Genomic DNA, 27,100 nt, shown 5'->3' on the forward strand with positions numbered 1-27,100 from the left:
GTACACAAAAAATAATCTGCATCTCTATACACTTCCAATGAACAATCAAAATGAAATTAAAACAATTCCATTCATAGTATCATCATGAAGAATAAAACACTTAGGAATAAGTTTAATAAAACAAGTGAAAAATCAACTCTAAAAACTACAGAAGCATTGTTGAAAGAAATTAAAGATCTAAATAATTGAAAAACATCCCATGTTCATGGAATGGAAGAATTAACATAGTTAAGATGCCAATTCTCCAAATTAATCTACAGATCTGACACAATCTCCATCAGAATCCCAGTTGACTTCTTTGTGGAAATGGATAAACTGATTACAAAATTCATATGGAACTGCAAGGGACCCAGAATAGCCAAAACAATCTTGATAAGAGAACCAAACTGGAGGACTCACACATACTGATTTCAAAACTTCATCAATACAGTGTGGCACTGGCACAGGATAAACAGATTAGTAGAAGAGCACTGACAGTCCAGAAATAAACCCAGACATCTATGATCATCTGATTTTCAATAAGGGTACCAAGACCATTCAATGGGGAAAGAACAGTCTTTTCAACAAATAGCACTGGGAAAACTAAATAGTTATGTGCAAAACAATGAAGTTGGATGCTTGTCTCATACCATATAAAAAATTAACTAAAAATGGATCAAAGATTTAAATGTCAGACCTAGGGGCTTCCCTGGTGGCGCAGTGGTTGGGAGTCTGCCTGCCGATGCAGGGGACATGGGTTCGTGCCCCGGTCCGGGAGGATGCCACGTGCCACGGAGCAGCTGGGCCCGTGAGCCATAGCTGCTGAGCCTGCGCATCCGGAGCCTGTGCTCTGCAACGGGAGAGGCCACAGCGGTGAGAGGCCCGCGTACCGCAAACCACCACCGCCCCCCCCCCAAAAAAAGATTTAAATGTCAGACCTAAAACTATAAAATTCTTAGAAGATATAGACATAAATCTTGGTGATCACAGACCTGGTAATAAATTCTTTGATATGATACCAAAAGCATGAGCAACAAAAGAAAAAAAGATTAAATGGACTTCATCAAAGTGAAAAACTTTTGTACTTGAAAGGACTGCATCAAGAAAGTGAAAAGACAACCCACAGAAAGAGAGAAAATATTTACAAATTATATATCTGTTAAAGGACCTGTACCAGAATATATGAAGAACTCTTACAATTCAACAATAAAAAGACACACAACCCAATTAAATTGAGCAAAGGATCTGAATATACATTTCTCCAAGGAAAATATACAAATGGCTTAAAAAGCACATGAAAAGACATTCAGTATTATTAGTCATCAGGAAAATCAAAATCAAAATCACGAGATATTACTTCACACCTACTAGAATGGTTATAATAAAAAAGTCAGATAATTAACAAGTATTAAAGGATGTGCAGAGGACTTCCCTGGTGGCACAGTGGTTAAGAATCCACCTGCCAATGCAGGGGACACGGGTTTGACCCCTGGCCTGGGGAAGATCCCACATGCCGTGGAGTAACTAAGCCCACGCACCACAACTAATGAGCCTGCATTTTAGAACCCGAGCGCCACAACTACTGAGCCCGCACACCACAACTACTGAAGCCTGCACACCTAGAGCCCGTGCTCTGCAACAAGAGAAGCCACTGCAATGAGAAGCACGTGCACCGCAATGAAGAGTAGCCCTCGCTTGCTGCAACTAGAGAAAGCCCGCGTGCAGCAACAAAGACCCAACGCAACCAAAAATAAACAAAATAAATAATTTATATTAAGAAAGAAGCATGTGGAGAAATTAGATCACTCATGCACTGCTTATGGAAATGTAAAACGTTGCAGCTGCTTTGGAAAACATCATCCTCAAATGATTAAACATACAGTTACCACATGACCCAGTGATTCCACTCCCAAGTATATACCTAAGAGAAATGAAAACAGATGTCTACACAAAAATGTACAAACTAACGTTTACAGCAGTAGTCAAAGGTGGAAACAACCCAAATGTCCATCAACCGACAAATGGATAAACACAATGTGATATATCCCTACCATGGAGTATTATTCAGCTATAAAAAGGAGTAACCTACTGGTAATATGCTACAACATGGATGAACCTTAAAAACATTACGCTGAGTGAAAGCAGCCAGTCACAAATGACTACACATAATTCCATTGATATGAAATGTCCGTATCAGGGAACTCTACAGAGACCGAAAGTAGATTAGTGGCTAGGAGATGATGGTGGTGGTGGAGGGAGTTGGAGGGTGATAGCTAAAGAGTACGGAGTTTCCTTTTTTTCCCCCTTCATCAGTATATTCACATTAAAATTTTTAAAACTGTGATGAAATACACATAGCATACAATTTATCAACTTAATCGTTTTAAGCATATAGCTCACTGCCATTAAACACATTCACATCGTTTCACAATCATTACCACCATCCATCTCCAGAACTCTTCATCTTGCATAACTGAAAATGAACCCATTAAATGGCAACTCCCCATTCCTCCTTTCCTCAGCCCCTGGCAACCACCATTCTACTTTCTGATTCTATTCATTTGATGACTCTAGGTAACTCAAATAAGTAGAATTATACAGTATTGGTCCTTTTCTGACTGGCTTACTTCACACAGTATAATGTCTTCAAGATTCATCCATGCTGTAGCATGTGACAGAATTTCCTTCCTTTTAAAGACTGAATAATATTCCACTGTATGTGTACACCACATTTAATTTATCCATTTATCTGCTGATGGACACTTGGTTTGCTTCTACTTCAGGGTTTTGTTTTTTCTTTATAAATTTATTTATTTTATCTTTGGCTGTGTTGGGTGTTCGTTGCTGCGTGCGGGCTTTCTCTAGCTGTGGCAAGTGGGGGCTACTCTTCGTTGTGGTGCGCAGGCTTCTCGTTGTGGTGGCTTCTCTTGTTGCGGAGCATGGGCTCTAGAGCGCAGGCTCAGTAGTTGTGGCGCATGGGCTTAGTTGCTCCACGGCATGTGGGATCTTCCCGGACCAGGGCTCAAACCCGTGTCCCCTACATTGGCACGTGGATTCTTAACCACCGCGCCACCAGGGAAGCCCTACTTCAGGGTTTTTGTTTGTTTTTCCGGAGAGAAAAATGTTCTAAAATTGACTGTGGTGATGGTTGCTGCACATCTGTGAATATACGAAAAACTATTAAGCAGTACACTTAAGTGGGTGAATTGTATGGTATATGAATTTTACCTCAATAATGCTGTTTACAAAAAAGATAAATAAGGAAATAGTAGAACGGACAAAAACGGTGCATATGTAAAAGGTACACACAAAGAAGTCATATTATATGAAGTCACCCACAAAATGGTTGATGATTTAGGAAAAGTAATAGTATTCAAAACCCTACATAAAAATGTCATTGCTATCATTCATCTCTTCTCTTTATGGTTTTGCAAATATAACGACTGTTATTTCAAATTATTATTATTTTTGATGGGAGAATAGGACCCAGTGTATTCTTCTTAAGCAATAATTAGTTCACTTGAAAAGCAAGTCTCACATGTGCTACAGTTTTTAGTGACTACTAAAGATGATGTCATTGAAAACTGATGAATATTTGGCAAGGTGTGCTTTGGTTTTCTGCCTTTTTAAACCATCTGACGTCTTACTGCCAGTGATAGTCAAACAAACTTCCTGAACTTAATAACATTGCTTAGTAGACATGTGCTGTGTTCCCTGAAGATGCTGTAAGTAATCGATATAATCCATTTGGGGACTATAGTAGTCTGGGTATCACACGTTTAATTCTTTAATAATGAATTAAAGAGACTGAAGCGGGTAACAAAAAACAAGCACTCTGAATCTCAATAGTCCCAATGACTGATTCACCATCTGTGACAACCTGAGCAAATTTCACCAGAATTTAAACCAAATTTAATCAGCCTAGCAGAAAAAATTAAAATTAAAAATGAAAGTAAACTATTCAAAGGTTACTCCATATTTCTCTTGGATCATTTTTGTTGGATTTTCCTATGAATAACAACATTTTTTACAACTTGTTTTTGGAGCAATTTTAATTTTGGGGGTGGATTATATTTGTGGTAAACCTTTTAGAGGTAGAATTACAGAATAAAAAAGTACAGCAGTTTCATGTTTTGTTAAATATCAACAGACTGATTTATAGAATCAGTTTTCATATACCTAGCACCCAGCAATGTTTGTCTCTCTGCTTAGTGTTAACTGTTTTGTCCTCCTTTTTTGGTTAAGGTTGCCTTAGTTCTCATTTCTTAAGATTGTTGGGGAGAGTGAACATTTTCTCATGTGATAATTTATTATTAGTTCTTGTCAAATGGGTGAAGTACTTATTTCCATGAATTATTTGTGGAGTTCATTCTAGAACTCCACAAATAATTATCATTAATATTATCATTCTAGAACATACAGAAGTGATACAAATGTTTATAAGCTTTTATCAGACATCTGTCACATTTCCCCACATCTTGATGCTTTCTTTTTGAAATCTAAATGTAACTGTGCTGAATCTTTATATCAAAACAACCTTTAAAACATTCATCTACTCTTTGATAACGCACTTCATATCTTGAATCCTAAATCAGTGAGAAAAATAAAGCAGTCAGAAAAGTATTTTCATAAACTCTTCACCACACCTATCTACATACTAATATCTGAGCCCATGCACTCTGCTTTTCCTCCATTTACCATACGCAAATCCTCTGCATTTTATTTATGGCTAACCGACTTTCCATTTGAGTGTTTACTCTCATCCGCCTTGAGGACCTTACAACTCTACCCCCTCTCTCCTATAGCAACACACCTCTTTCTGGTGTCTTTCATTTTAGCATGCAAACACTTCTTTTTTCAATTAAGAACAGGACACTCTCTCTTAACCTCATTTTCCCCTCCCATATACTACTGAAATTCAATGCTCCCTTTAGGGATGCAATTCTCAAAAGTTGTCTCTATTTAGTGTCTCCAGTTCCTCTCCTCCCATTCTCTTGCCCCTTATCTCTTAAAGTCTTCCCCCATAGTTAATGATTTTATTACCTATTTAGGGGTTTGAAATATATATACAACAAGAGTACCCAGAAATATATTATACATTTTAAAGAATTATAAGATGAAGAACTATGTAACCTCCATTTGGATTAAGAAAAGGACATCACTAAGTTTCCACAACTTTCCTCACCATGTACCTCTAACTATTGTATAGCAGTGCTCCACACGTAGGTTTAACTTTTTAAACAAATTGTTTCTGAAGGTGTTTTTTTTTTAAATTACTGAGGTTTGAGAATTCTTCATATCCTCTCTACAGAAGTACTTTTTCAGATATTTGATTTCCCAGTCAGTATATTGTTTGACTTTTCATTTTTATTCTGTTGTGTAGCCAGTTTCCAACTGGTATAATTTTCTTACTGTCTGAAAGACTTCCTTTAACATTCCTTGCAGTACAGGTAAGCTGGTGATTAATTGTTTCAGTTTTTGCATGTTTGAAATAGTCTTTATTTCATATTTGTTTCTGAAAAATATTTCTACTGGTATAGAATTCTGTTTTTTCTCTCATAACCCCAAATACAGATGTTGTACCACTGTCTTCTGGCTTGTATTGTTTCTAACAAGAAGTCTATCGAAGTCTTATCTTTGTTCCTCTATATGTAACGTGTCTTTTTTTCTCTGGCTACTTTTACAATTTTCCCTTTATAACGTTTTGAAAAGTTTCCTCCATATTTCTTTTGCCTGAGTTTGTTGAACTTTTTGGATATGCAGGTTTATGATTTTCATAAATTTTGAAACATTTCAGCCATTACTATTCAAATATTTTTTTGTCCGCCCTTTTCCTCTCTTTGGAGGATGCCAATTGCACATGCATTAGGCCCCCTGAAAAGCACTGATGCTCTGTTCATTATTTCCTAGTTCTTCTTCCTCTGTCTGAATTTTATACTGGCATTGTTTCAGTCAGTTTCAATTGACTGATTTTTCCTCATTATTGGCCTTATTAGTTTCTCACTTCCTTGCATACTTCCTGATTTTTGATTGGATGCCAGGCATTATGAATTTAACCTTGTTGACTGTTGGATATCCTTGTTTTTTTGTTTGTTTGTTTTGGCCGTGTTGGGTCTTCATTGCTGTGCGCAGGCTTTCTCTAGTTGCGGCGAGCGTGGGCTACTCTTTGTTGCAGTGCATGGGCTTCTCACTGCGGTGGCTTCTCTTATTGCAGAGCACAGGCTCTAGGTGCGCAGGCTTCAGTAGTCGTGGTGTGCGGGCTCAGTAGTTGTGGCTCGTGGACTCTAGAGCACAGGCTCAGTAGCTGTGGGGCACGGGCTTAGTTGCTCTGTGGCATGGTATCTTCCAGGACCAGGGATTGGACCTGCGTTCCCTGCATTGGTAGGCGGATTTTTTTTTTTTTTTTTTTTTTTTTGCGGTACACGGGCCTCTCCTTGCTGTGGCCTCTCCCGTTGCGGAGCACAGGCTCTGGACGCGTAGGCTCAGCGGCCATGGCTCACGGGCCCAGCCGCTCCGCGGCATGTGGGATCCTCCCAGAACGGGGCACGAACCTGTGTCCTGTGCATCGGAAGGCGGACTCTCAACCACTGCACCACCAGGGAAGCCCGCAAGCGGATTCTTAACCACTGCGCCAGCAGGGAAGTCCCCCTTGTATTTTTAAATAATATTTCTGAGCTTTGTTCTGAGCCACAGTTATCTGGAGACAATTTAATCCTCTTGGGTCCTGCTTGTTTAAGGCAGGACCAGAGCAGCTTTTAATCTAAGGCTAATTGTCCTCCACTACTGAGACAGTATTCTTTTAAGTCCTCTACTCAATGCCTCATGTGTTATGAGGTTTTGACATACTGGCTGGTAGGAATTTAAACTCTTCCTGTCCTTGTGTGAGCTTCAGGGATTGTTCTGCCTGTTCCTTTTGAATGGTTCTTTTCCCTGCCTTGGGGAGTTTTTGCACATAAATGCACCAGTCAGAAATCAACTAAGACTCAAAAGGGTTCCACTTAGATCTCCAGAGCAACCTCTTTGTAACCCTCTTCTCTTCAGTATGCTGCCCTGCAAACTCTAAGCCACCTTGGCTTCCTGGGACTCCTAATTCCATCTCCTTAACTTAGACAGAGGGTCTTGCTTGGGTTCCTCCTCCCTGAGATGTGGCTAGGACACTCTCCCCAGGCAGCAAGCTGGAGCAATCGGAAGACTCACTTGTTTGTTTTCCCTCTCTCAGGGTTTACTGTCCCTCACTGCCTAATGAAAACTGTTGTTTCATGTATTTGTCTCTAGTTTTAAAGTTATGGTAGGAGGATAAATTTGGTTTCTACTACTCTATCATGGCTGGAAATGGAAATCAAGAGGATGTAGGTTTTTAAGATCCTTTCATCAACATGTCTGATATTGTCCCCAACACTGATAAGTAAAACACAGGAGTTGTTTTACACAGGAGTGTGAAACACAAGAGTTGTTTTACACAGCAGTATAAAACACACTCTCAAGGAATAGAAATTATTCACAAAATAAAATAAATAGAATATGCCAAAGGGGCACTTCCAACACAAACCTTTTCTGCTTCCTAAACTTGGAGTATCTCAGGGGATCGCTTGTTATCTAGGTTACCTATGGCCTGAAGAAATAACAAATAAAATGGCAAGCCATTCAAATTCTTGGGCTGTGAAGAAAGTCAGGATGGATTTTGAGAAACAATTTGGAAAAGCTTAAAATTTACTTGAGGAAGAAAGCTGTAAAAATCTAACGAATAATTCAAAAGTGGGTGGGAAGATTAAGAGGTGTACTCCTTTTTCCTTATGTTTAAAAAAAAAACTAACTGAATTTCTCCTTACATAAGTTCTTTGCCTTCTGTCTTTCAAAAAAGTACTACCTATTTTTGAATAAATACTCTTCTTGACCTTTTATCTGTAAGACTTCATGAACTGCAAAACTTGTAATTTCCTTCTTAGAGTTCTTTATTTGTTATTTTGGCCACATTGTGGGGCTGGCTTATTTATTTATTTATTCATCACAAATTATTTATTTACTTATTTTTGGCTGCATTGGGTCTTCGTTGCTGCATGTGGGCTTTCTCTAGTTGTGGTGAGCGGGGCTACTCTTCGTTGCGGTGCACGGGCTTCTCATTGCGGTGGCTTCTCTTGTTGCGGAGCATGGGCTCTAGGCACGCAGGCTTCAGTAGTTGTGGCATGCGGTCTCAGTAGTTGTGGCTCATGGGCTCCAGAGCACAGGCTGAGTAGTTGTGGCGCATGGGCTCAGATGCTCCGCGGCATGTGGGATCTTCCCGGACCAGAGATTGAACCTGTGTCCCGTCTTGGCAGGTGGATTCTTAACTACTGCGCCACCAGGGAAGTCCCTGGTTCAATTTTGAAACCAGAGCTTATGAACAATGTAATTAAAAATATAGAAAATATATGATTCCTAACAAATTTCACATATTATGTGTACACTGAAAAATAACTTGAATGAAGACACCAAAATTTAACAGTGATTATCTCTGAGTGGTGAGATTGTAGCTGATTTGCTTTTTCACCCTTTTTTACATTTTGAAAATTTTATATTTTCAAATTTTCTACAATGACTCTGTATTGTACGTATAATCAGGAAGACCCAAACAAGTTAAATAGAGAGAACAGTCTTTTAACGGACAAAATGTAGATGCAGGAGAATTATTTTGCCCAATAGAAACTCACTGAGAGAGACTGAAAAATGAAAAGATTTTTGCATGAAATAACACCTCTCCTCCTTATTCTTTAAAGATATCTACTTAAAAATTATTAATCTAAAATAGAGACTTCCAAAAAAATAAAATAAAATAGAGACTTCCCTGGTGGTGCAGTGGTTAAGAATCCACCTGCCAATGCAGGGGACAAGGGTTTGAGCCCTCGTCCGGGAAGATCACACATGCCATGGAGCAACTAAGACCGTGCGCCACAACTACTGAGCCTGCGTTCCGGAGCCCGTGAGCCACAACTACTGAGCCCACATACCACAACTACTGAAGCCCGTGCGCCTAGAGCCCATGCTCCACGACAAGAGAAGCCACCGCAATGAGAAGCTTGTGCACCTCAACAAAGAGTAGCCCCTGCTCACTGCAACTGGAGAAAGCCCACGGGCAGCAAGAAAGACCCAATGCAGCCAAAAATAAATAAATAAATTTATATTAAAAAATTACTATTATCACTCATTTTTGGTGAGTTTACAAGAAATGGAATAGCTATAAGCATCCTCTTCCCTTCCTATTTAACATTATTTTTGTCCATATAACTTAATTTACTAATTAATTTTGCTGATAAATAAAAGCTGTTATATCAATGAAGAGAAAATAAACATTCTGAAAAGGCAGTGTTTTAGCACCAGAAGTAACTTTCTCATTACATTTTATTTCTCTAGGCTAAGTGTTAACAAATTTCCTTTTAATAACAACAGAAGTAAAAGTTCACTAAAACATGTGGTTCAGATTGAGACTCTGTTATTGACAATTATTTCAAAGGATGGCTGAGGCAAACAAAAAACCAAAATGCAAAACTAGAAGTTTAGGAGAAATTAAAGGAATCCAAAACAGTTCCAGAAGTAGGACAAAGGGGACACTAGAGGGATACTAGTTTACAAAATGAGGAAAAATAGACTATGCAGATGGAAAAGGGAAAAAGACTTAAAAGTAGGATTTCTTTTTCATTATTTCATAAAGATTCTGTGAAACCTTTTTTTTAGAGTTCTGAAAAATAAAGGTTACAGTCTCTTCAAGTTCCCCTCTCTGTACGCTAGCCCTTTGAGATTGCAGATCAAAGACAAAAGTATATTCTCCTTTTGAATTTCAAGATAAAAATGGGAAAATAAATGGTAATACAATAAAACCCCAAATGGGAGCATTTTGAAAATATTATCCAACTAGCCTGCCCATTTTTGCAGACTGTAGGAATGAAATTAGATTTTTCTCTACATCATAGACAGAAATACCATGATTTGTTGTAAAACTAGTTTCTCTGACCGGTACATGGCTTGCTGAAAGTGACAAGACACATGATTTGTATCAGGCTATGCTAAATGCTCATAGTACACATAACAACACAATCCAATCCAAACACAAAATTGCCTCAGTGATAACTGATTGGTTGAGCTGAAAGTAAAGATAATTCAAATTCCACTTTTCTGCATAAGGAGCCGCCACAAGAAAATGGATTGCTAAGCAACTCAAGCTAAGGAAGACATTTTTCAGAACAAAGCCTCCCTTAGTGTTCTTACAGAAATCTTATAATCTGGTAACGTTTTAGTATAAACATGAGTGTTTGGATCAGGACCCTATAGCTTAGAGTTTAAGATATACTTTCCCGCTGTGAACAAACTGAGATTTATTATAATTGCTGGTATGGAGTAATCGACATAGTTTTACCTTAGGACACTGGGTCTTGGATGAAATTTTACAATGACAGATATTATGACTTTCTTGCAAATGTGTAAAATATTACTGGGTTATGGAGACTTGTGCATAGCTGAAGTGTACAGATGAAAAAAAGGGCTGGTTAGCATAGGTCAGTGAGTCTCAACTCTTATTGTCAGAAGAATCACCTGGAAGGCTTTAAAAAATAATGGGAAATTTTAACACAGTATAAATTTCTATTTTCAGGACTTCCCTAGCAGTCCAGTGGTTAAGACTCCGTGCTTCCATTGCAGGGGACGCAGGTTCAATCCCTGGTCCGGGAACTAAGATCCTGCGTGCTGCACAGTGAGGCCCCCCAAAATTTTTTTTTAAATTTTCACTGTGCAGCAGCTCTACCACAAAAGAGCTGGGGCTCGTCATTGTATAAAACTCCAAAGTTGCCTGTGAGATTTCAACCAACTTGTTTAAAAAGCCTGGGCCTTTTCAGTTTGTGGTATCCACAGAGAAGAGGAAATATGTGAGTTCCTCAGGTGTGTATGTATGTGTGTTTATGACAACAAATAAAATGAGAGTCAAGTCCCCATTTTCCCAAACAGATTCAATGAAGCAAGTACTGCAACCCCTTCTTCACCTCTAAATACCATCTGTAACCATAACTGGGTGACAACCTCTTATCAGCAATTCTACCTTCAGACTCCTTATTAAAAAGAGCACCAAGGCTACTCTGGCAACCTTACAGAAATGTCATGAGAATAAATGAAAGACTGTAATCCACTCTGAACAGCAGACTAAAAGTACCCAACTCAAAGGAAGACTATTTTTTTTTTTAACACATTAGGCTTATCAGAGAAGTTTCTGTTCTTTTAAGTTAAGTGGCTAATAGAATACTTCACGACTTGCTTTAATATAGACCTACTATCATTTGCTTCTCATATGCCTCCCTCCTCTTACTGATGAAAAAGGAGCTCCCCAGAGCCTGAAAGATTCCAGCAAGATATTTTGCTCTTGAAGTTATATACAGGAAATACATTCTCCCCAGACTCTTACAAAAACCTTAAATATTAACACATAAACGCTCTTAACTCTAAGATCTATGGCCAACTATTGATTCCACTTAGGTGAGTAAAAAGAGACTGGCCTACTACTTTCAGGCACATGAGAGAAAATTTGATTCTCCATTGGTTTACATATGGAATGCCCTGCTTATACTGATTTTGTTTAAAAAAATGCTAGATAAATAGATTGTATTGTAGTTTTTCTATTCTAGATTAGAGAATGATCTCAGGTAATGCCCCTTAGGCAACTTTAAAATTAGCAACAGACCACAATCCTGATAAACAATGAGGAGCTGTAAGATTAGGCTTTTTATTCATACTCACCTTAAATTATTTTGTTGGCCAGGTGGAATGATGCTATAGTAAACTGGCATTCCTGCTGTAGGCATAGATCCTTGATTAGGCTGATTAGGGAACATAACAGGCTGTTGATAAGTCTGATGGGCAATTCCTTGAGAACCTTGAGGCAGTGAAACCTAAAATTTGAAAGGCAATTTAAAGGCAAAAACGTTCTTTAAAACCTTGCAAATGTTAATGTCTCCAGCCTCCATAAACTTTCAAGTGTGAGCAGTTAGGAATAAGGTAAAACTGCCAACAGGCTGTCCTGATAAGTTAGTTACAGCATTACCACTTTATTTCAATGTTCCTTTTAGCTGGTTATTGTTTTTGGCTAGCATTTATCAATAGTACAGTAGGCTAGGAGTTATGACTCACATCCCAAAGTAGAAGTTATCTTATTATTTTTATTTTAAAAATTTATTTATTTAATTTTTGGCTGCGTTGGGTCTTTGCTGCTGCACACAGGCTTTCTTTAGTTGCAGGGAGCCAGGGTTACTCTTCGTTGTGGTGTGCAGGCTTCAGTAGTTGTGGCAGGCGGGTTCAGTAGTTGTGGCTCATGGGCTCTACAGCACAGGCTCAGCAGTTGCGGTGCACGGGCTTAGTTGCTCCGCGGCATGTGGGATCTTCCCGGACCAGGGATCGAAGCCATGTCCCCTGCATTGGCAGGTGGATTCTGAACCAATGTGCCACCAGGGAAGTCCCAGAAGTTATTTTAAAAAAGAAACAGTTTCCAAATAAGGATGACCCTTTCACATGGAAAGAGTAATGCAATTTACCTCAGGTAGAGCGAAGTAAAACTCAGATGGGGTACTAGTGAGATACACTGGATCAGAAAGTGTGAGCTCTGAAGCTTAAGATATCTAGATGTGATACTGACTCCATCAATTTTACTATATATGTGACACTGGGCAAACGACTTAACTCAGATTCTGAGGCCCCAGAGTTCATTATCTGCAAAAACAGGATGCCACCTCCACCTCAGGAGGGGTATCATCTCCATTATAATCTCCATTTACAGGATCTGGCACAGCAGGCATCTGATGAACAGTGGATCTTTCAATTCTCTGTTTTCCACATTCATCTACATAGAAACCACAAGAACATAATCAGGACTTCCCTGGTGGTGCAGTGGTTAAGAATCCGCCTGCCAATGCAGGGGACACGGGTTTGATCCCTGGTCTGGGAAGATCCCACATGCTGTGGAGCAACTAAGCCCGCGAGCCACAACTACTGAGCCCTCACGCCACAACTACTGAAGTCCACAGGCCTCGAGCCCATGCTCTGTAACAATATAAGACACTGCCATGAGAAGCCCGCGCAACACAACCAAGAGTAGCTCCCGCTCGCCGCAACTACAGAAAGCCCGCGCACAGCAATGAAGACCCAACGTGGCCAAAAATAAATAAATTAAAAAAAAAAACGCAAAAAAACACATGAACATAATGGATTCATTTCTCTAGTTTCCAGTTTCTAAAACAGAAACCACAACGGCATAACGGTTTTGTAATTTACAAGTGCACCACATTAGTTGCATTACAATGATTTTGGTAAATAAAGCCTGTGTAAAAGCTTCTGATGATGATGTCAGCAACAGTAGTAACAGTGATGACAATCAAAGTTAACATTACCGAGTACTTACTACCATGTTCAGGTTCTGTTCCAAGAACTTTATGTATATTATTACATCAAGTCTTCCTAACAACCCTAAGAAGTTACTTTTATCATCCTTGTTTTATAGAAGGGGTTAAAAATTGAGGTTAATAACTTGCCCAAGGTTGTATAGCTAGTAAGGAGAAAAGTCGGGGTTTGAACCCATGCCCACTGGCTCCAGAGCCTTAGTTCTTTAACCACTTCATCATTCTCTATACTTGGGCTCTGTGATTTATAAGTTGATGATTAACTTCTAAGTCTTGCCTATATAACATGTTTCTAAACTAGTAACTAGTCCTTTCAAAATACACAGTAATCTCTTAAACTACTTTCAATTTGGCTCAGCAGCAAACATAAAGTTGTTGGTTTGATTTATCCAATTTTTTATGACAAAATATATTTCAGTCTTTTTGTCTACTGAGGCAGTGTAACATCCTAAGATTATTTCTGATTCTATCTAAGTTAGTGTATACGCAAGATCTAGGAAAAATGGCAACTCAATCTAGATGATTTAAGCTACAGAATAAATTTGTAACTAGTGGTAAAGAAAAAACTGAAGTACCAAAAGAGAGGAAACCATACTTGAGAATGTACAGCCGCAGAATATACTCTACTGAGTAGATGACTTTTCAGGTTTATTATTTATTTGTTAATTTAAAATTTTATTTTTATTTTTTCAGCCGTGATGCACGACTTGCAGGATCTTAGTTCTCCGACCAGGGGTTGAACCCAGGCCCTTGGCAGTGAAAGCGACGAGTCCTAACCACTGGACTGCTAGGGAATTCCTTCGGGCTTATTTTTTAGATGACAGTTTATTACCACCTAGCTTATCTAACCAAATGTAGTAGGAAGCATGAAGCAGCCTGTCATTCACTGCTTATCAGAGCAATACATCTCACAGTCATTCACCCAGTGGAAGGATTACATGAAATACCATGAGAAAATAATTTATAACTTTTAAAAAAGTGTGCTATAGAAATGATAATAATTGTCTTAGCTCTGAAACACTTTCAGTATCTAGCTCCATTTTTAAAAACTACACTAACAAGGATGTAATTTATTTTAAACTTATATTTATTTTTTTATAGTTAATCCACCAGTTAATTTTCCAGTGTTAAACTAATCTTTCTTTTATTTATTTGTTTGTTTATTTATTTATTTAGTCTAGTCTGCACCAGGTCTTAGTTTTGGCACGCAGGATCTTTAGTTGCGGCATGCGGACTCTTAGTTGCAGCATGCATGCGGGATCTAGTTCCCCGACCATGGATTGAACCCGGGCCCCCAGCACTGGGTGCACAGAGTCTTACTCACTGGACCACCAGGGAAGTCCCTAAACTTATATTTCACGGGAGATCTTATTTACACAGTGCCTGGGCATCTAACAGATGCTCAGCAGACTAGATTAGGTAGCATGACCAGGGTCCTTGAGAAGGGAGAGCTCCTGGCTTGGTAGTGATCCTGTCTAATATCTAGCTACAGAAGAAGCAGGGGATGGGCAGTCTCATGGGCCTCGGCTTAAGCAGGGTGGACTGGAGTAAAAAACATGGAGGATTTGAGAGAAAAGAAAGATATAAAATCTAGTTTCAGGATGTATCTTCTTTTTTCCTTAGTTGCTTTCTATTATCAAGGGGCTTCAAAAGTAGACATATTCTTAGTGCTCAGAAGTCTTCAACAATTCCACATTTTACATTTTAATTACAATTTTCATTTTCTGGAATTACAAGAATATGCTACCTCCTTTGCTCATATCCTTCCCCATCCTCAGAATGCCTTAACTAATTTATGCCCATAATTTTCTTTTAAGAGCTGATTAAAGGTTTATACCTTTCTAGAAGACTTCTGTATTAAGTCCCTAACCTATTCACGGCCATATTCCACAATTCCTTCAGTTAGTGGTCTGTATAGTATCATCAATTTGTTGACCTGTGTTTAGATGTACATTGATCTTCCCAGCTAGATTATTTTTACCTTGTTGAGATGAATGACAACGGCCTTTGGATTTCTTAACATTCGAGTCAGTTATGGGAAACCATGAGGCTAATAAAACAAACTCACTCGCAGGTTATTCCAGAAAGGTAAAGGAAGGTAAAATAAATTTCTGGAAATGTGCCATAGATGGGCTAAAGAAATCTGACTTATTCATGAAACAGTAGGTATTTCTACTTTAGAACTATAAATTAAAATCCATGACATTTTCAATACATGACATACTCTTCCTTTTTTTGATTTAGTGAGGGGGAAAAAGCTCAGTTCCGGCATGGGAAATTGCACATCCTTCTCTATTCTATAAATACTGACTTATAATCTGTACTGTATTTCATATACCTACCTCTACCTTTATTTTTCCCTCCCATTCCATTCTCAAGAGATTTTCTAAGGAGCTGAAGAATAGAATAAGACACTTGCTCATATATTGATACTTATGTACTGAATAGCTGGAAACACAGACAATGCCAGAAAAATCTACTTCTCAAAATTAATATGGTTCAGATATTTTTTTCTAAGTTAATGAAGTGAATGAATGATGCAATAAGTGAGGACAGAACAAAGCTGCAATGACTAATAAAACTCTTAAGACTATAAAGTTATGTATTACAGAAGCATTTTCCCCATATTAAAAGGAGAAGAATGTAGCTACACATTTTAGTTATTCAAAATCCCCTCTACCCAATGCAGGTAAGAGCGACCACGTACCTGATATGATGGCACTGAAGGATAGGGGATGACCACTCCTTGAATCTGATTTCCAATGCTGTTCGGCTGGCCACCAACTAGGCTCTGACTCTGGGGTTGCTGAACTCCAACTATCCCCTGGTAGTTTTGCTGCTGGTTGGGCATAACTTGATAACCTGTAATGGCACAGTGAGTTAAATCCTGCTTTGAATTTAATTTATTTCACTAGCAGTATGTTTTTGTATTTTAAGCAAGTACTTTGTGTTCTAAGATGACAGAGTTTTGTTTAAACAGCAAGTCTCAAAAATCTTCTGTTATGAGAGCTAATATTTAAAAGGTTTACTATGTAGGTAACCCAAGTCAGCTACCCTCTCCGCCCTCCCAAAATAACACTCAAATAAAATTTGGGTACAAAGATTTCCTTTGCAGTTGAGGAAATTTATAGGGCCACAGAGTTGGTTTATATACACAATTACTAGTTAGTGTATAGTACAGTCGGTTATTAAAAATAGTTTCTGTGGGCCAGGACTGGCTACATAATTTGTGGGACCCAGTGCAAAAGCAAAATGCAGGGCCTCTTGTTAAAAAATGGAGAGTTTTGAGTTGGTAGTAGTAGAACTAGTCCTTCTGGAGACTGAAAATAATGGCAGGGGGGGAACCACTTTTATAGAATAGTTGTATGTTTGAAAAACCACACTAAGATACGAATCCTTATATTAGGAATGTGTCAAGGGCACAAGGAAAAATTGAGTTACCTAGCAATTTTTAAGGTTATTTCCTTATATTATTAAGGTCACTTAACAGAGGAACAGATCATTAGAGGGGTTAAGCAATCTGCCCAAAGTTCACAAATCAAAAACCTAAGGGACAGTTCTTCCTAAACTGAAGGCACTGTTGGTAATTTAACTAGTAAGTTAAGAGTATAAACATACTTTTATTAAGTGAATTTATCAGTTATTTAAACAAGAATCCACAATGATAAGCTTTGAGTAGTGAATATGAATTGTACAATATGTGTCTCCTGACCCTAAGAGGATTCCTTTAAGTAAACCAGTTAGCTCAAGACTTATGTAAATTACTAAAACTACCACAAATCCTTTTTTTGTTTTTTTTAAAAGAAACCAGATAAAAATAAATAACTGACCTTCTAATCAGGGTATCTAAAAAGCTTCTACAAAGATAAACCAAACTATGGCATTGCCTGTACAAACTTCAACAACTAAAGGTCAGCGAAATGATTTCTCTGATAGCACCATAAATCTATTCTGCTACCTTATAAATATCAAGATTTCATCTCCATCCTTATTAATTCCTAAAGCAACAGGAATGGCAAAGATCCCATCTCAGGTATTGATTGTAGACAAGGGTATCACTCACTGCAGTTGCCTGGAAGCCTCAATGATTCCACTCAATGGCTAAATAATTGAATAAATTCTAACATCAACCTTCTCTAAAGATATGAATACAAAACATATCCAGTAACTAAGCAACATATTAACAACAAAGTAAAAATCAAGTACAAATCCAGTTATAGTGAATACTTTAATAGTGAAGGGTTTTATAAAATGATGCTATTTCTATGGCAACAGTGCTTTATTGCCATGTTTCAAATGAGTTCTCGCCAATCTAGCTTTCCCCAAAACTGTATATTATGGTCCTTATGTGTAATAAAGTGATTGTTAACATGCTGTTTCTGAAACATTTCTCCCTGTGAAATTCCTATAGTCCTCAAATCTGGTGGTAAAGAAGCTTCTTTCTTTCTTTCTTTCTTTTTTCCGGTACGCGGGCCTCTCACTGTTGTGGCCTCTCCCGTTGCGGAGCACAGGCTCTGGACACGCAGGCTCAGCGGCCATGGCTCACAGGCCCAGCCGCTCCGCGGCACGTGGGATCTTCCCGGAGCGGGGCACGAACCCGTGTTCCCTGCATCGGCAGGTGGACTCTCAACCACTGTGCCACCAGGGAAGCCCAAGAAGCTTCTTTCTTGCTCCTTAGCCTAATAATTAACAACCAACCCTATTTTCAGTTTACCAAATAACAAGTATTTCAAATTCATACTCAAGTCCAAATATCATCGAAACGTACACTGACACATTTCTACCCCTAGGAAAAGAAAGGGCAGGAATGGAAATGGGATGTGAAGACCCTTTTTTGTGTTGGAAACACCACCTCTCATCCACACATACATCTATTGCAGGGTCAGAATTTGGGCTCAGCTCTTTATAGACTGGGAAAGTAACTTCTTACAATGGTCTTGTCCGAATTACAGTCCACTAAAATTAAAAAGAAAAATGTGACCACCTAGCAGAATTCACTGTAACATAATGTGACTTAAATACCTTGACTTAAATAGTCACGTCCCCCTAAGAAACTCAAGTGTTTTTCAAACTATTTTTGTATTTTATTCATTGCCAGTATTTGGAGGTTCACCTTGTTTGCCTCCTGCCTGCAACTCCCTCTTATGAAAAGAAATCTGACACAGAAAACTTCAATACATAGCTATAGATTTCATGACACAGTGGTCTAATGCAGCATCACCTGGACACTACATCATGGAATTTACACCGATAAATTTCCAATGGTATTTTAGATTCTTTAATGCAACCTTAACTCCACTAATATCCATTCCTACGAATGTATATATATATCTCTCCACACAAACATCACATTTTGAAAATGTGCAACATAACATAAAATCTAAAACATCTGACTCTAGCACCTCATTTGTCATAGACGGTTATGTAAAGATGCTGTGAGCTCAAGATGTGCCTGGAGGGTGATAAAAGGTGAGTGAAACACGATCCCTATCTTTGAAATTAGGCATTCTTAGCCATGACACCATAACAGAAGAGCAGAATAAACAGGGCATTATGAAATTAAGAGGGAGAAGTTAATCCTGGCTGGTATTCACAAAGGAAGTAACATATGAGCCTGGACTTAAAGAAAAGGTCTGGACAAAGTAAAAAACATATTTGAGGAACAGGGAAGAAAAGTGGAAGATGAAGGCAGAATATTGGTGGAGAACCAGAGATTTTACAAGTAGAAAAGCAGTGAGAACTACTAAGAGGTTCCAGATTTTAAAGATTGTGAAAGTAGAAAAAATAACTAATATTAGTACTTCATTCAGAAGTAGCACAAATAAACTGGGAACATGTTTTTAAATAACAGTGGAGCTAATAAAAATAAGAATGTCAAACACATTAAAAGAAAATACCTTCCTAAGAAGCTCTCTTATTAATCTTCTCATAATTTTGTTCATTGCCTCATTCCATATTTTTCTTTTTTTTTTCTTTCTTTTTTTTTGGGGGGGTACGCAGGCCTCTCACTGTTGTGGTCTCTCCCGTTGCGGAACACAGGCTCCGGACGCGCAAGCTCAGCGGCCATGGCTCACGGGCCCAGCCACTCCGCGGCATGTGGGATCTTCCCGGACCAGGGCACGAACCCATGTTCCCTGCATCGGCAGGCGGACTCTAACCACTGCGCCACCAGGGAAGCCCTATTCCATATTTCTTAAAACTCGACAGGTAATATAAAATTGTTCTTGTTAACTGTTCTCTCATGGCTTGTGTACACGTTTAAAAAACCCCCCAAATAGAAATGGTGTGCTTTTTAAGGGCAGGGTTAGAAGCTTGTAACACCCTACCCACCCCGTTAAAGGAAAAAACCCCCAAAATATCCATATCGGTTATCAAGCAAATAAGCCAAAAAAGTGGGCACTTAATATTTATACTTACTAAATAAACAGCGAGGAAGAACATATTCTTAAGAGAATGGAATCAAAATAATACACGCTTCTACACAAAACCAGGCTGACTGAGAATGAATGGCCAGTTTCTCACTGTCCACGTTTAGTGAATGGCTTTTGATAGCAAAAGCAGTACTTAAGTTTTAAGATAACATGTTTATATAATAAGGTTAAACATATTTGCCTTTTCATTAAAATGAAACTTAATCCCATGAATACAAATCACCTCAGTCTAGAATCATGGATCACTCATTATGCCTCTCCTTAAAAAATGCATAGCATGGGGCTTCCCTGGTGGCGCAGTGGTTGGGAGTCCGCCTGCCGATGCAGGGGACACGGGTTCGTGCCCCGGTCCGGGAAGATCCCACGTGCCGCGGAGCGGCTTGGGCCCGTGAGTCATGGCCGCTGAACCTGCGCGTCCGGAGCCTATGCTCCGCAACGCAACGGGAGAGGCCACAACAGTGAGAGGCCCACGTAGCAAAGGAAAAAAAAAAAAAAAAAAGCACAGCAGCCGAATCACAGTAATTTTCATGTAATTAACCTCAAAGTGTTTACTTGATAAGGAAGAAAAGAACTGTTTTAGTTCATATCTAATATGTAAAGCTTGAAATGAAGGTTTAATTTGAACACTGCTGGGGAAAAAGGGACATTAAAAACACCTTTGAAAAAGCTTTATTTGATTATAAAATAGGTTTTCATGGAAGAAAATTTGGAAAATACAAAAAAGGGGAAAAGTCAGGGTGGAAAAAACCATTTTTGCATAACAGTCACTTGTAGATAATCACTATTTACATCTTGTATATATGGTTAGCCTTATTTTCCCTGCATAGATAGCAACATACATACCCACTTACATTGTTTATAGAAATGGACCATATGACACATGCTGTTTCAAAACCTTTCTCCATGCAATGTTTCCATAGCTAATCAATAGGGCTTGTACAAAGCTATAGGAAGGAAGCATTTAAGTAAATTTTCTTAGAACATATTTAGATCTCAAGTTAACAATAAAAGGATGAGAAAAAAACTCAGCTGATCTGAACTCTCTACTGCCTTTTAGGAGGAAGGCATGTGTCAAGAAGATTACAAGACAAAAAGACCAAGTATTTTAGGACAAATTATGGCAGCTTCTGGTTTCCATTCTGCAACCCAGCCCAAACACAAATTTAGCCCAAATCTCTAAGCATTTTCATTCAGAATACTACATAATTATCATTTCTTCGATAGCAGGACAAGGCAATAATAGTAGCTAACATTTACATGACATTCACTAGGTTTTAGGTACTGTTCTAAAAACTTTCATATGCTAACTCTTTTAGTGCTCCCAATCTCATGAAGTCTTACTATCTCCATTTTTCAGATGAAAAAAAAACCACAAAAGCACAGAGAGGTTCACATTTTGTCCAAGGTTACTAGCTGTTAAGTGCTGTAGCTGGGATTTGCACGTAGTAGTCTGATTGTAAACTTTACTTTTCTCAGGGAAAAATGCTGAAGTAGAAAGAGTACTACAGTAATACTGCTCAAATAAGCAGAACACTTAAACACCTGACCTCCTTCCATTTTCTGAGAATTTTGGTTAATGAAGACTTTTACTGTAGTTTAACAGAAGTTAAACAGAGTCTAAGTCTTAACAGAAATTTAATTACAGGAAAACAAAGAATTATTGTAAATAGTCAATCAACCAGGAAAGTTTTTTTTTTTCATTTGAAGATTATTTGTATTAAGTGTTGTTACCTAAAACAGAATCAGAGTGAAAGGTGGTTGAGCAGTTAGTCCAGACTGGAGCTATACAAACTTCCGGGCTGAAAACAAGACCAGGTGTCACAGGGTTTCCACTACTCCCCAGATGCATGGTTTGTGACCTCTTTATTTCAAGGTTACATTTCTTTGTCTCATTATAATAAGATTTCACATGTATATAAAACAACTGGGAAGGGGAAGAAGACGCTCAAATGGTGACATATTTCAGGTTCCATGTTCCCTGGTCTGGGTCTCTCACTCAGCCTGAGCATTTCCATGTCAATCTCCAATGTTCCTCTTTGGGTTTTAGCTTTGCTATTTTACCTCAAAGGCTGCCTTTACTCAAAACGTATACTCTCCTGCCATATTCCGGATGAGTATACAGAAGATTTCTCCAGCAGAATTTTCATAAATGTGGCTCTCCTCTCCATCAAGTTGAACTGCTTTGCCAAGAAGTGAGCTTTTACCAATGGGGCAATGCCAGCTTTAACCTGGACACTGTGTATATAAAGGGGCATGTCCTGTAACAGGGGTGAGCCCTTCAAGTTCTTGTGAAGCAGTGGCTCTTTTCTACATACTGAATAAGCTTTACATTCATTTTTACATTCCAGGCAGGAAAACCCACAGGGTTTGAGGTTTGAACCACACTGAACAGGAAGCTGTCAGGGGCTGAGGAATCTAACTTAAAAAAAAAAAAAAAAAAAAGCATCATTTAACATTTGATACATTGTATGGCTGGTATCCCAGGAAGGAAATTCTACTGGCATTAGGACAAGTACCTGAACTGTTTTTCAAGAAGTCGTGATGTTTGATCACTCATTCCAATACTTAACGACAAACAACAGTCCAGTAACTAGTTACAAAGTATACAATTTTAGAGTATACTCTCTAAAGAACATGATATTAAATGCTGCAAAAAGATTACTGGACTTTTTTTGAATGACATAACACCATGGGATCTATGTTGGTTATTAAAGTTACTATAATCACAAGCAAAACTAGAAATATTCACTTGGAAAGCTAAAAAAGACAAGAAGTGCACAACATCATTCTACTAATCCAATTAAAGATAAGCCCCTTACTATTGTTTATGCAAGACAAAATCATTAATAGTTTATTAGCAACATAAAGGACCATGTAATTACAGACATGCCTCACTTTATGCACACTTGCTTAATAATATTTACATCTTAAAGAACTGTTCAAGTTGCTTTAAACCTGTGTTTAAACATTCACGCTGCAGAGCATCAACTGTTACAGTGGCACTTATTAGAGAAGTGGCACTGTGCTTCAGGTTCATTATCTAAGTATTCAGACCAAAGGAAGGGAGGGACATAGCTCTGATAGTTTCAAAAGTATAGTTTGAAGACTGCCAAGTATGAGAAAAAAATCCAATGATCTGGAAAAGAGGGAGAAGGTTGAAGATTAGGAAGGGTAAAGTAGATTCCTAGAGAATGAAAAGTACCACTATGTTTGAAAAGTGCTACAAGAAGAGTATTTCCAGTATTCCGACGCTCAATACATCCCCAACTTGGCTACTACCTAAACTATTCTTTCCTCAATAAAGTGTGTTTCAGTACATCATAATTAAAAAAAAAAATCCTTCCTGTGATATATCTGGATTTAACCTGGGTGTAAGAGGAAAACAGAATATCTTTTATAGAAATTTGTGAGTATTGTGGGATAGCATCTATTTTGTAAAGCAAGCAATGCCTATATTAAGTGATACCAAACAACAGAATATAAACACCCAGATCTCAATATAAGGTATTATTTAACACTGACATTCTCCTTTGTTAAAGGACTGCACTGTTGCAATATTATCCCGTTTCTTCCAGCACTTTCAGAGGAAACCACAATCAATTTTGCAAGCTGAGAGAACTAGGACAATATAAATTGATGGCTCAGGCTCTTCCCCGGAGGGCTCCAAAGAATATTCTATTTTTAACTCTCTTTCACTTCAACAGAGAAGAGAGCAAGAAGGAAACACAGTGCTCAGCAGAAAAGTATTGCACCGGCTTTAACAGGCTAGTTTTATTTTATACAGGTGATCTCAAATAGCATTTGTGTTAAAGGAAAGCATTCTTAATAATACGGATTAGACATAATTAGAAAGATAATAAAAGAAACTGAAGAAGTGCTTAGTCAGAACAGCCATTTAATAAATCTAAGGTTATTTCATTTAACAGTATTATTAAATTTTTTCAAGATTGAATTTGTACAGCAGAAGCACTGTCAGGGTAGATTCTTCCTTTTTTGGATGAGCCATTTTGCCAACTTTAAATTTAATTGTAACTAGGTATCTACAAGACAGTTTGTGAGAACTGTTTCCAAATCACCAAAATCTCAAGTTTGTAATCTGGTTTGTCTTATGTTTGCGGCACTATTCTAGTGAGCAGGCAAGTTCAACTAAGGATAGTCTGTTAGGTGAATGTGGAAGAACACACAGCTGCCAGCACATCTTTGCTATTCTTCTCCTCTATCACCCTCTGCTCTCCTACTTCTGTGCCTGAAGTAAACATAAATACAAACATAAAAACAAATCTAATAAAAACAGCCACACAGAGGTTATAGCTCACAGCTATTTAAATGACAGTCCTGTGGAAGAGGGCATACGACTCAAGGAAATCTGTGGGTACTTACCAGATACATTTGGCTCCAGTGGCGGCAGGTTAATGGAGAAGGGAAAAGGGAAATAGGTGGATTTGTAGGTAATATACAATGTTTAAGTCTGAGCTGGTCAGGCAGTGCTAAGAAATGTTTACAGAAACAATGAAAAAACAAGGATAGTCAGCGCTACTACCCAGCAATATAAATACAAAATTCCTATTACTCAAGTCAAAAGTTGTCAGTAAAGAAATTGACTGTGTAGATAGAGTCCCTATTTGACATAAGTAAATCTCTTATCAATATCACCCCTCCTCCACTTATCCAATAGGGCCCTTTCTTCCTTGCTTGCCTTTTACACCCTGGTTACTTTTAAATTTGTGCCCTGCAATGCTGCCAGTATTCTGTGCACCTTACAGACTATTTAACCTGAAATGTTCCTCCTGTGGTTGTGGTTCATCAGGACCCTACTGTAGTCTGCTGGTTGGAAAGCTAAGATTAAAGGTATAAATGCATTGATAATCCTTGAATTTAACAGAGGTTGCAAAACTAAAATGATATTTAGTTCTATGAAGTCATTTTGCTTCCCACATGCATACAATATCACAGTTTGGAAAAAAATTAAATTATATCCCTTCAAATAGCTTCAAATGCGTTTACATGTCTTAGGTCCATTTAATGGCATGCATAATAATATTCCTAAAAGGTTATTTAGCAACAGGGAAAGAGATGTATTTGACTTTCGCTAATGAGTCTGGCATGCTTAAGACATTAAACTTTTAAGAAAAGCTCCAATCAAAATTAATCTGCCATTCAAATCTGCTTTGGAAAAGAAATTAAAGCAATAGCTTTCATGAATTTTTAAAAGATAAATATATTAAGCCAAGGTTGTCACTTAAATTCAAATCCCTATTTCTGAGTATGATGCATGATTAAAAGGCATTACAATTAATGGAAAATATAAGCAAATGTTAATATACTTTAATACAGCATTAAAAAGAAAAAAAAAAAAAAAGGGCAGTGGAAACCTGAGTAAAAAGAAGCCAGGAAGCAGCTGAAAAAGAGACCGGTTCACTGTGAGAAATGTAAACCTCTCAGACAGTGCTACGGCCCCGAATCCAACAGCTCAGGAACAAGGCCAATTATTGCAAAATATTCAACATATATGGTGAAGCTGCAAACTTTTCAAAAGAGTCATAAGAATGAAAGCAGCTGCATAGAAAACAGCCAGGCCTCATAAACCTAAAATCTTTGCTACAATTACTACCTGCAGGAAAAGTTTCTTTATAGTATACCAAGCTTCTTATATGTAGTATACTTCATAGTATTCAAGCTGTAAATTTTATGATAAAGGGTTAAGATAACAAATCCATATTACTGCAGCTGGCAAGTAACCAGATCTTTTGAGATCTTTGCTTGTATGGCTCCAGTTTTGACAGTATGTCACTAAGCTACTGCACACCAGTTCTCCAATGTTCCACCTTTCTGAACTAGAAATGACTCACGTAAGACAGACACACAGAATCATGGAATTTTAGAGTACACAGAGGCTTCAATAGATGATACAGTAAAACTCCTTTACTTTGCAAGTGAGTAAATGGAAACCCGGAGGCTTTAAGTGATACACCTAATACCACTTAAATACAAATAAGGGTTGTCAGGATTTGACTCCTATTTTGTTTTCTTTCATGTTATATAATACATTGTCCAAAAGGCCTTATGTAGCCAGAATTTCTTCTGCTTCTGTTGACAGGGGCTGACTCAACCTTGTTTTAATGACCATAGTAGTTTCACATTCATAACAAAGGATTTGTACATTTATTCCCCAGCAGTAATGTTAGTACTGATTTCAATTCAGTCCCCATAATACATGGGTTTATTGTCAAGGAGATCAACAACTACTGCAGTTCTCTGGTACACACTTGCATGGAAGACCAAAGGCATTTTATCCTTGAGATATTTCCCCAACCTCCTTCCTGCCCCCAAAAGGGAAAATAACAAAAAATCCTATATTTCTATTGCCCATACCCTACCTGATCTAAGAATATTTGATTCAATTGGGTTCGTTAATTTAGGGCGAAATTTCTTTAGAGTCATATACAAACATTTAAGAATTATTTTTTTGTATGTACCTCCGTGAAAAAAAATTGTTCCAAGTTTATCAATGCTTTCATCATTTGGCTGAATTATTAGTTTCATCCTTTTATGTAATAAAACAATATGCTTCTTGACTAACTGTTATTTGACAAGAAAAAGAAAAGTAAGGGATGTAACAAATTATTTCTAATTTTAATCAGATGGGGATGGTGGAATGTAGAGAAATATTACAAGGAAAAAAAATAAAAAATGAAATCCAAAAAGTATGATGTTTGCATATAAAAATGTAAATTACTGAGAAATTGCTATAAATCTGTACAGAAAATCAGAACAAAAAGTTCCTGTGTCCATTTCCCAGTGCATTTCACTTTTCTGTTAGGAGACACACAAACATAAACGCACATTTTTTCTGTCAAGTTTGACATAAAAAATAACCATTGGCTAACAATAAAAAAATCTTTAGATTATATAATCATCCAACTCCTACTAATTCTACAAAAAGGTTCAGTATAATTACCAACACAATACGTGGCACTGGCACAACTGAACTTTTTCTTTAAAGGGAAATTTTCTCTTCTACTTATTAGCATAACAGCATTTCTTTCGCTTTCATGTAAGGGTGCTCTGAGGATTTATTTCTCTTCTATTCTTCAAACTGAATGACATGAAACCAACTCTAGTTATAAAGTGTTATATTATGACTGACTCTTTTTTTTTTTTTGCGGTACATGGGCCTCTCCCGTTGCGGAGCAGGACGCGCAGGCTCAGTGGCCATGGCTCACGGGCCCAGCTGCTCCGCGGCATGCGGAATTTTCCCGGACCAGGGCATGAACCCATGTCCCC

The 27,100-nt window shown here is 38.0% G+C and overlaps 1 protein-coding gene across 9 annotated transcripts in view; it reads right to left on the reverse strand.

Moving 5' to 3' along the window:
• R3HDM1 (R3H domain containing 1) overlaps positions 1-27,100 on the reverse strand; it is a 114,595-nt gene that overhangs the window by 26,184 nt on the left and 61,311 nt on the right. For all 9 annotated transcript variants that reach the window (XM_082658214.1, XM_082658211.1, XM_082658215.1 and 6 more), the window contains 2 exons: positions 16,093-16,247; positions 11,734-11,885 (listed from right to left, as the gene is read on the reverse strand). In XM_082658214.1, the coding sequence (XP_082514340.1) occupies positions 11,734-11,885; positions 16,093-16,247 (307 nt within the window). The remainder of the gene's footprint in view (positions 1-11,733; positions 11,886-16,092; positions 16,248-27,100) is intronic.

Source organism: Grampus griseus (assembly GCF_964374135.1).
Source record: "Grampus griseus genome assembly, chromosome: 7".
NCBI classification, from domain to species: domain Eukaryota; kingdom Metazoa; phylum Chordata; class Mammalia; order Artiodactyla; family Delphinidae; genus Grampus; species Grampus griseus.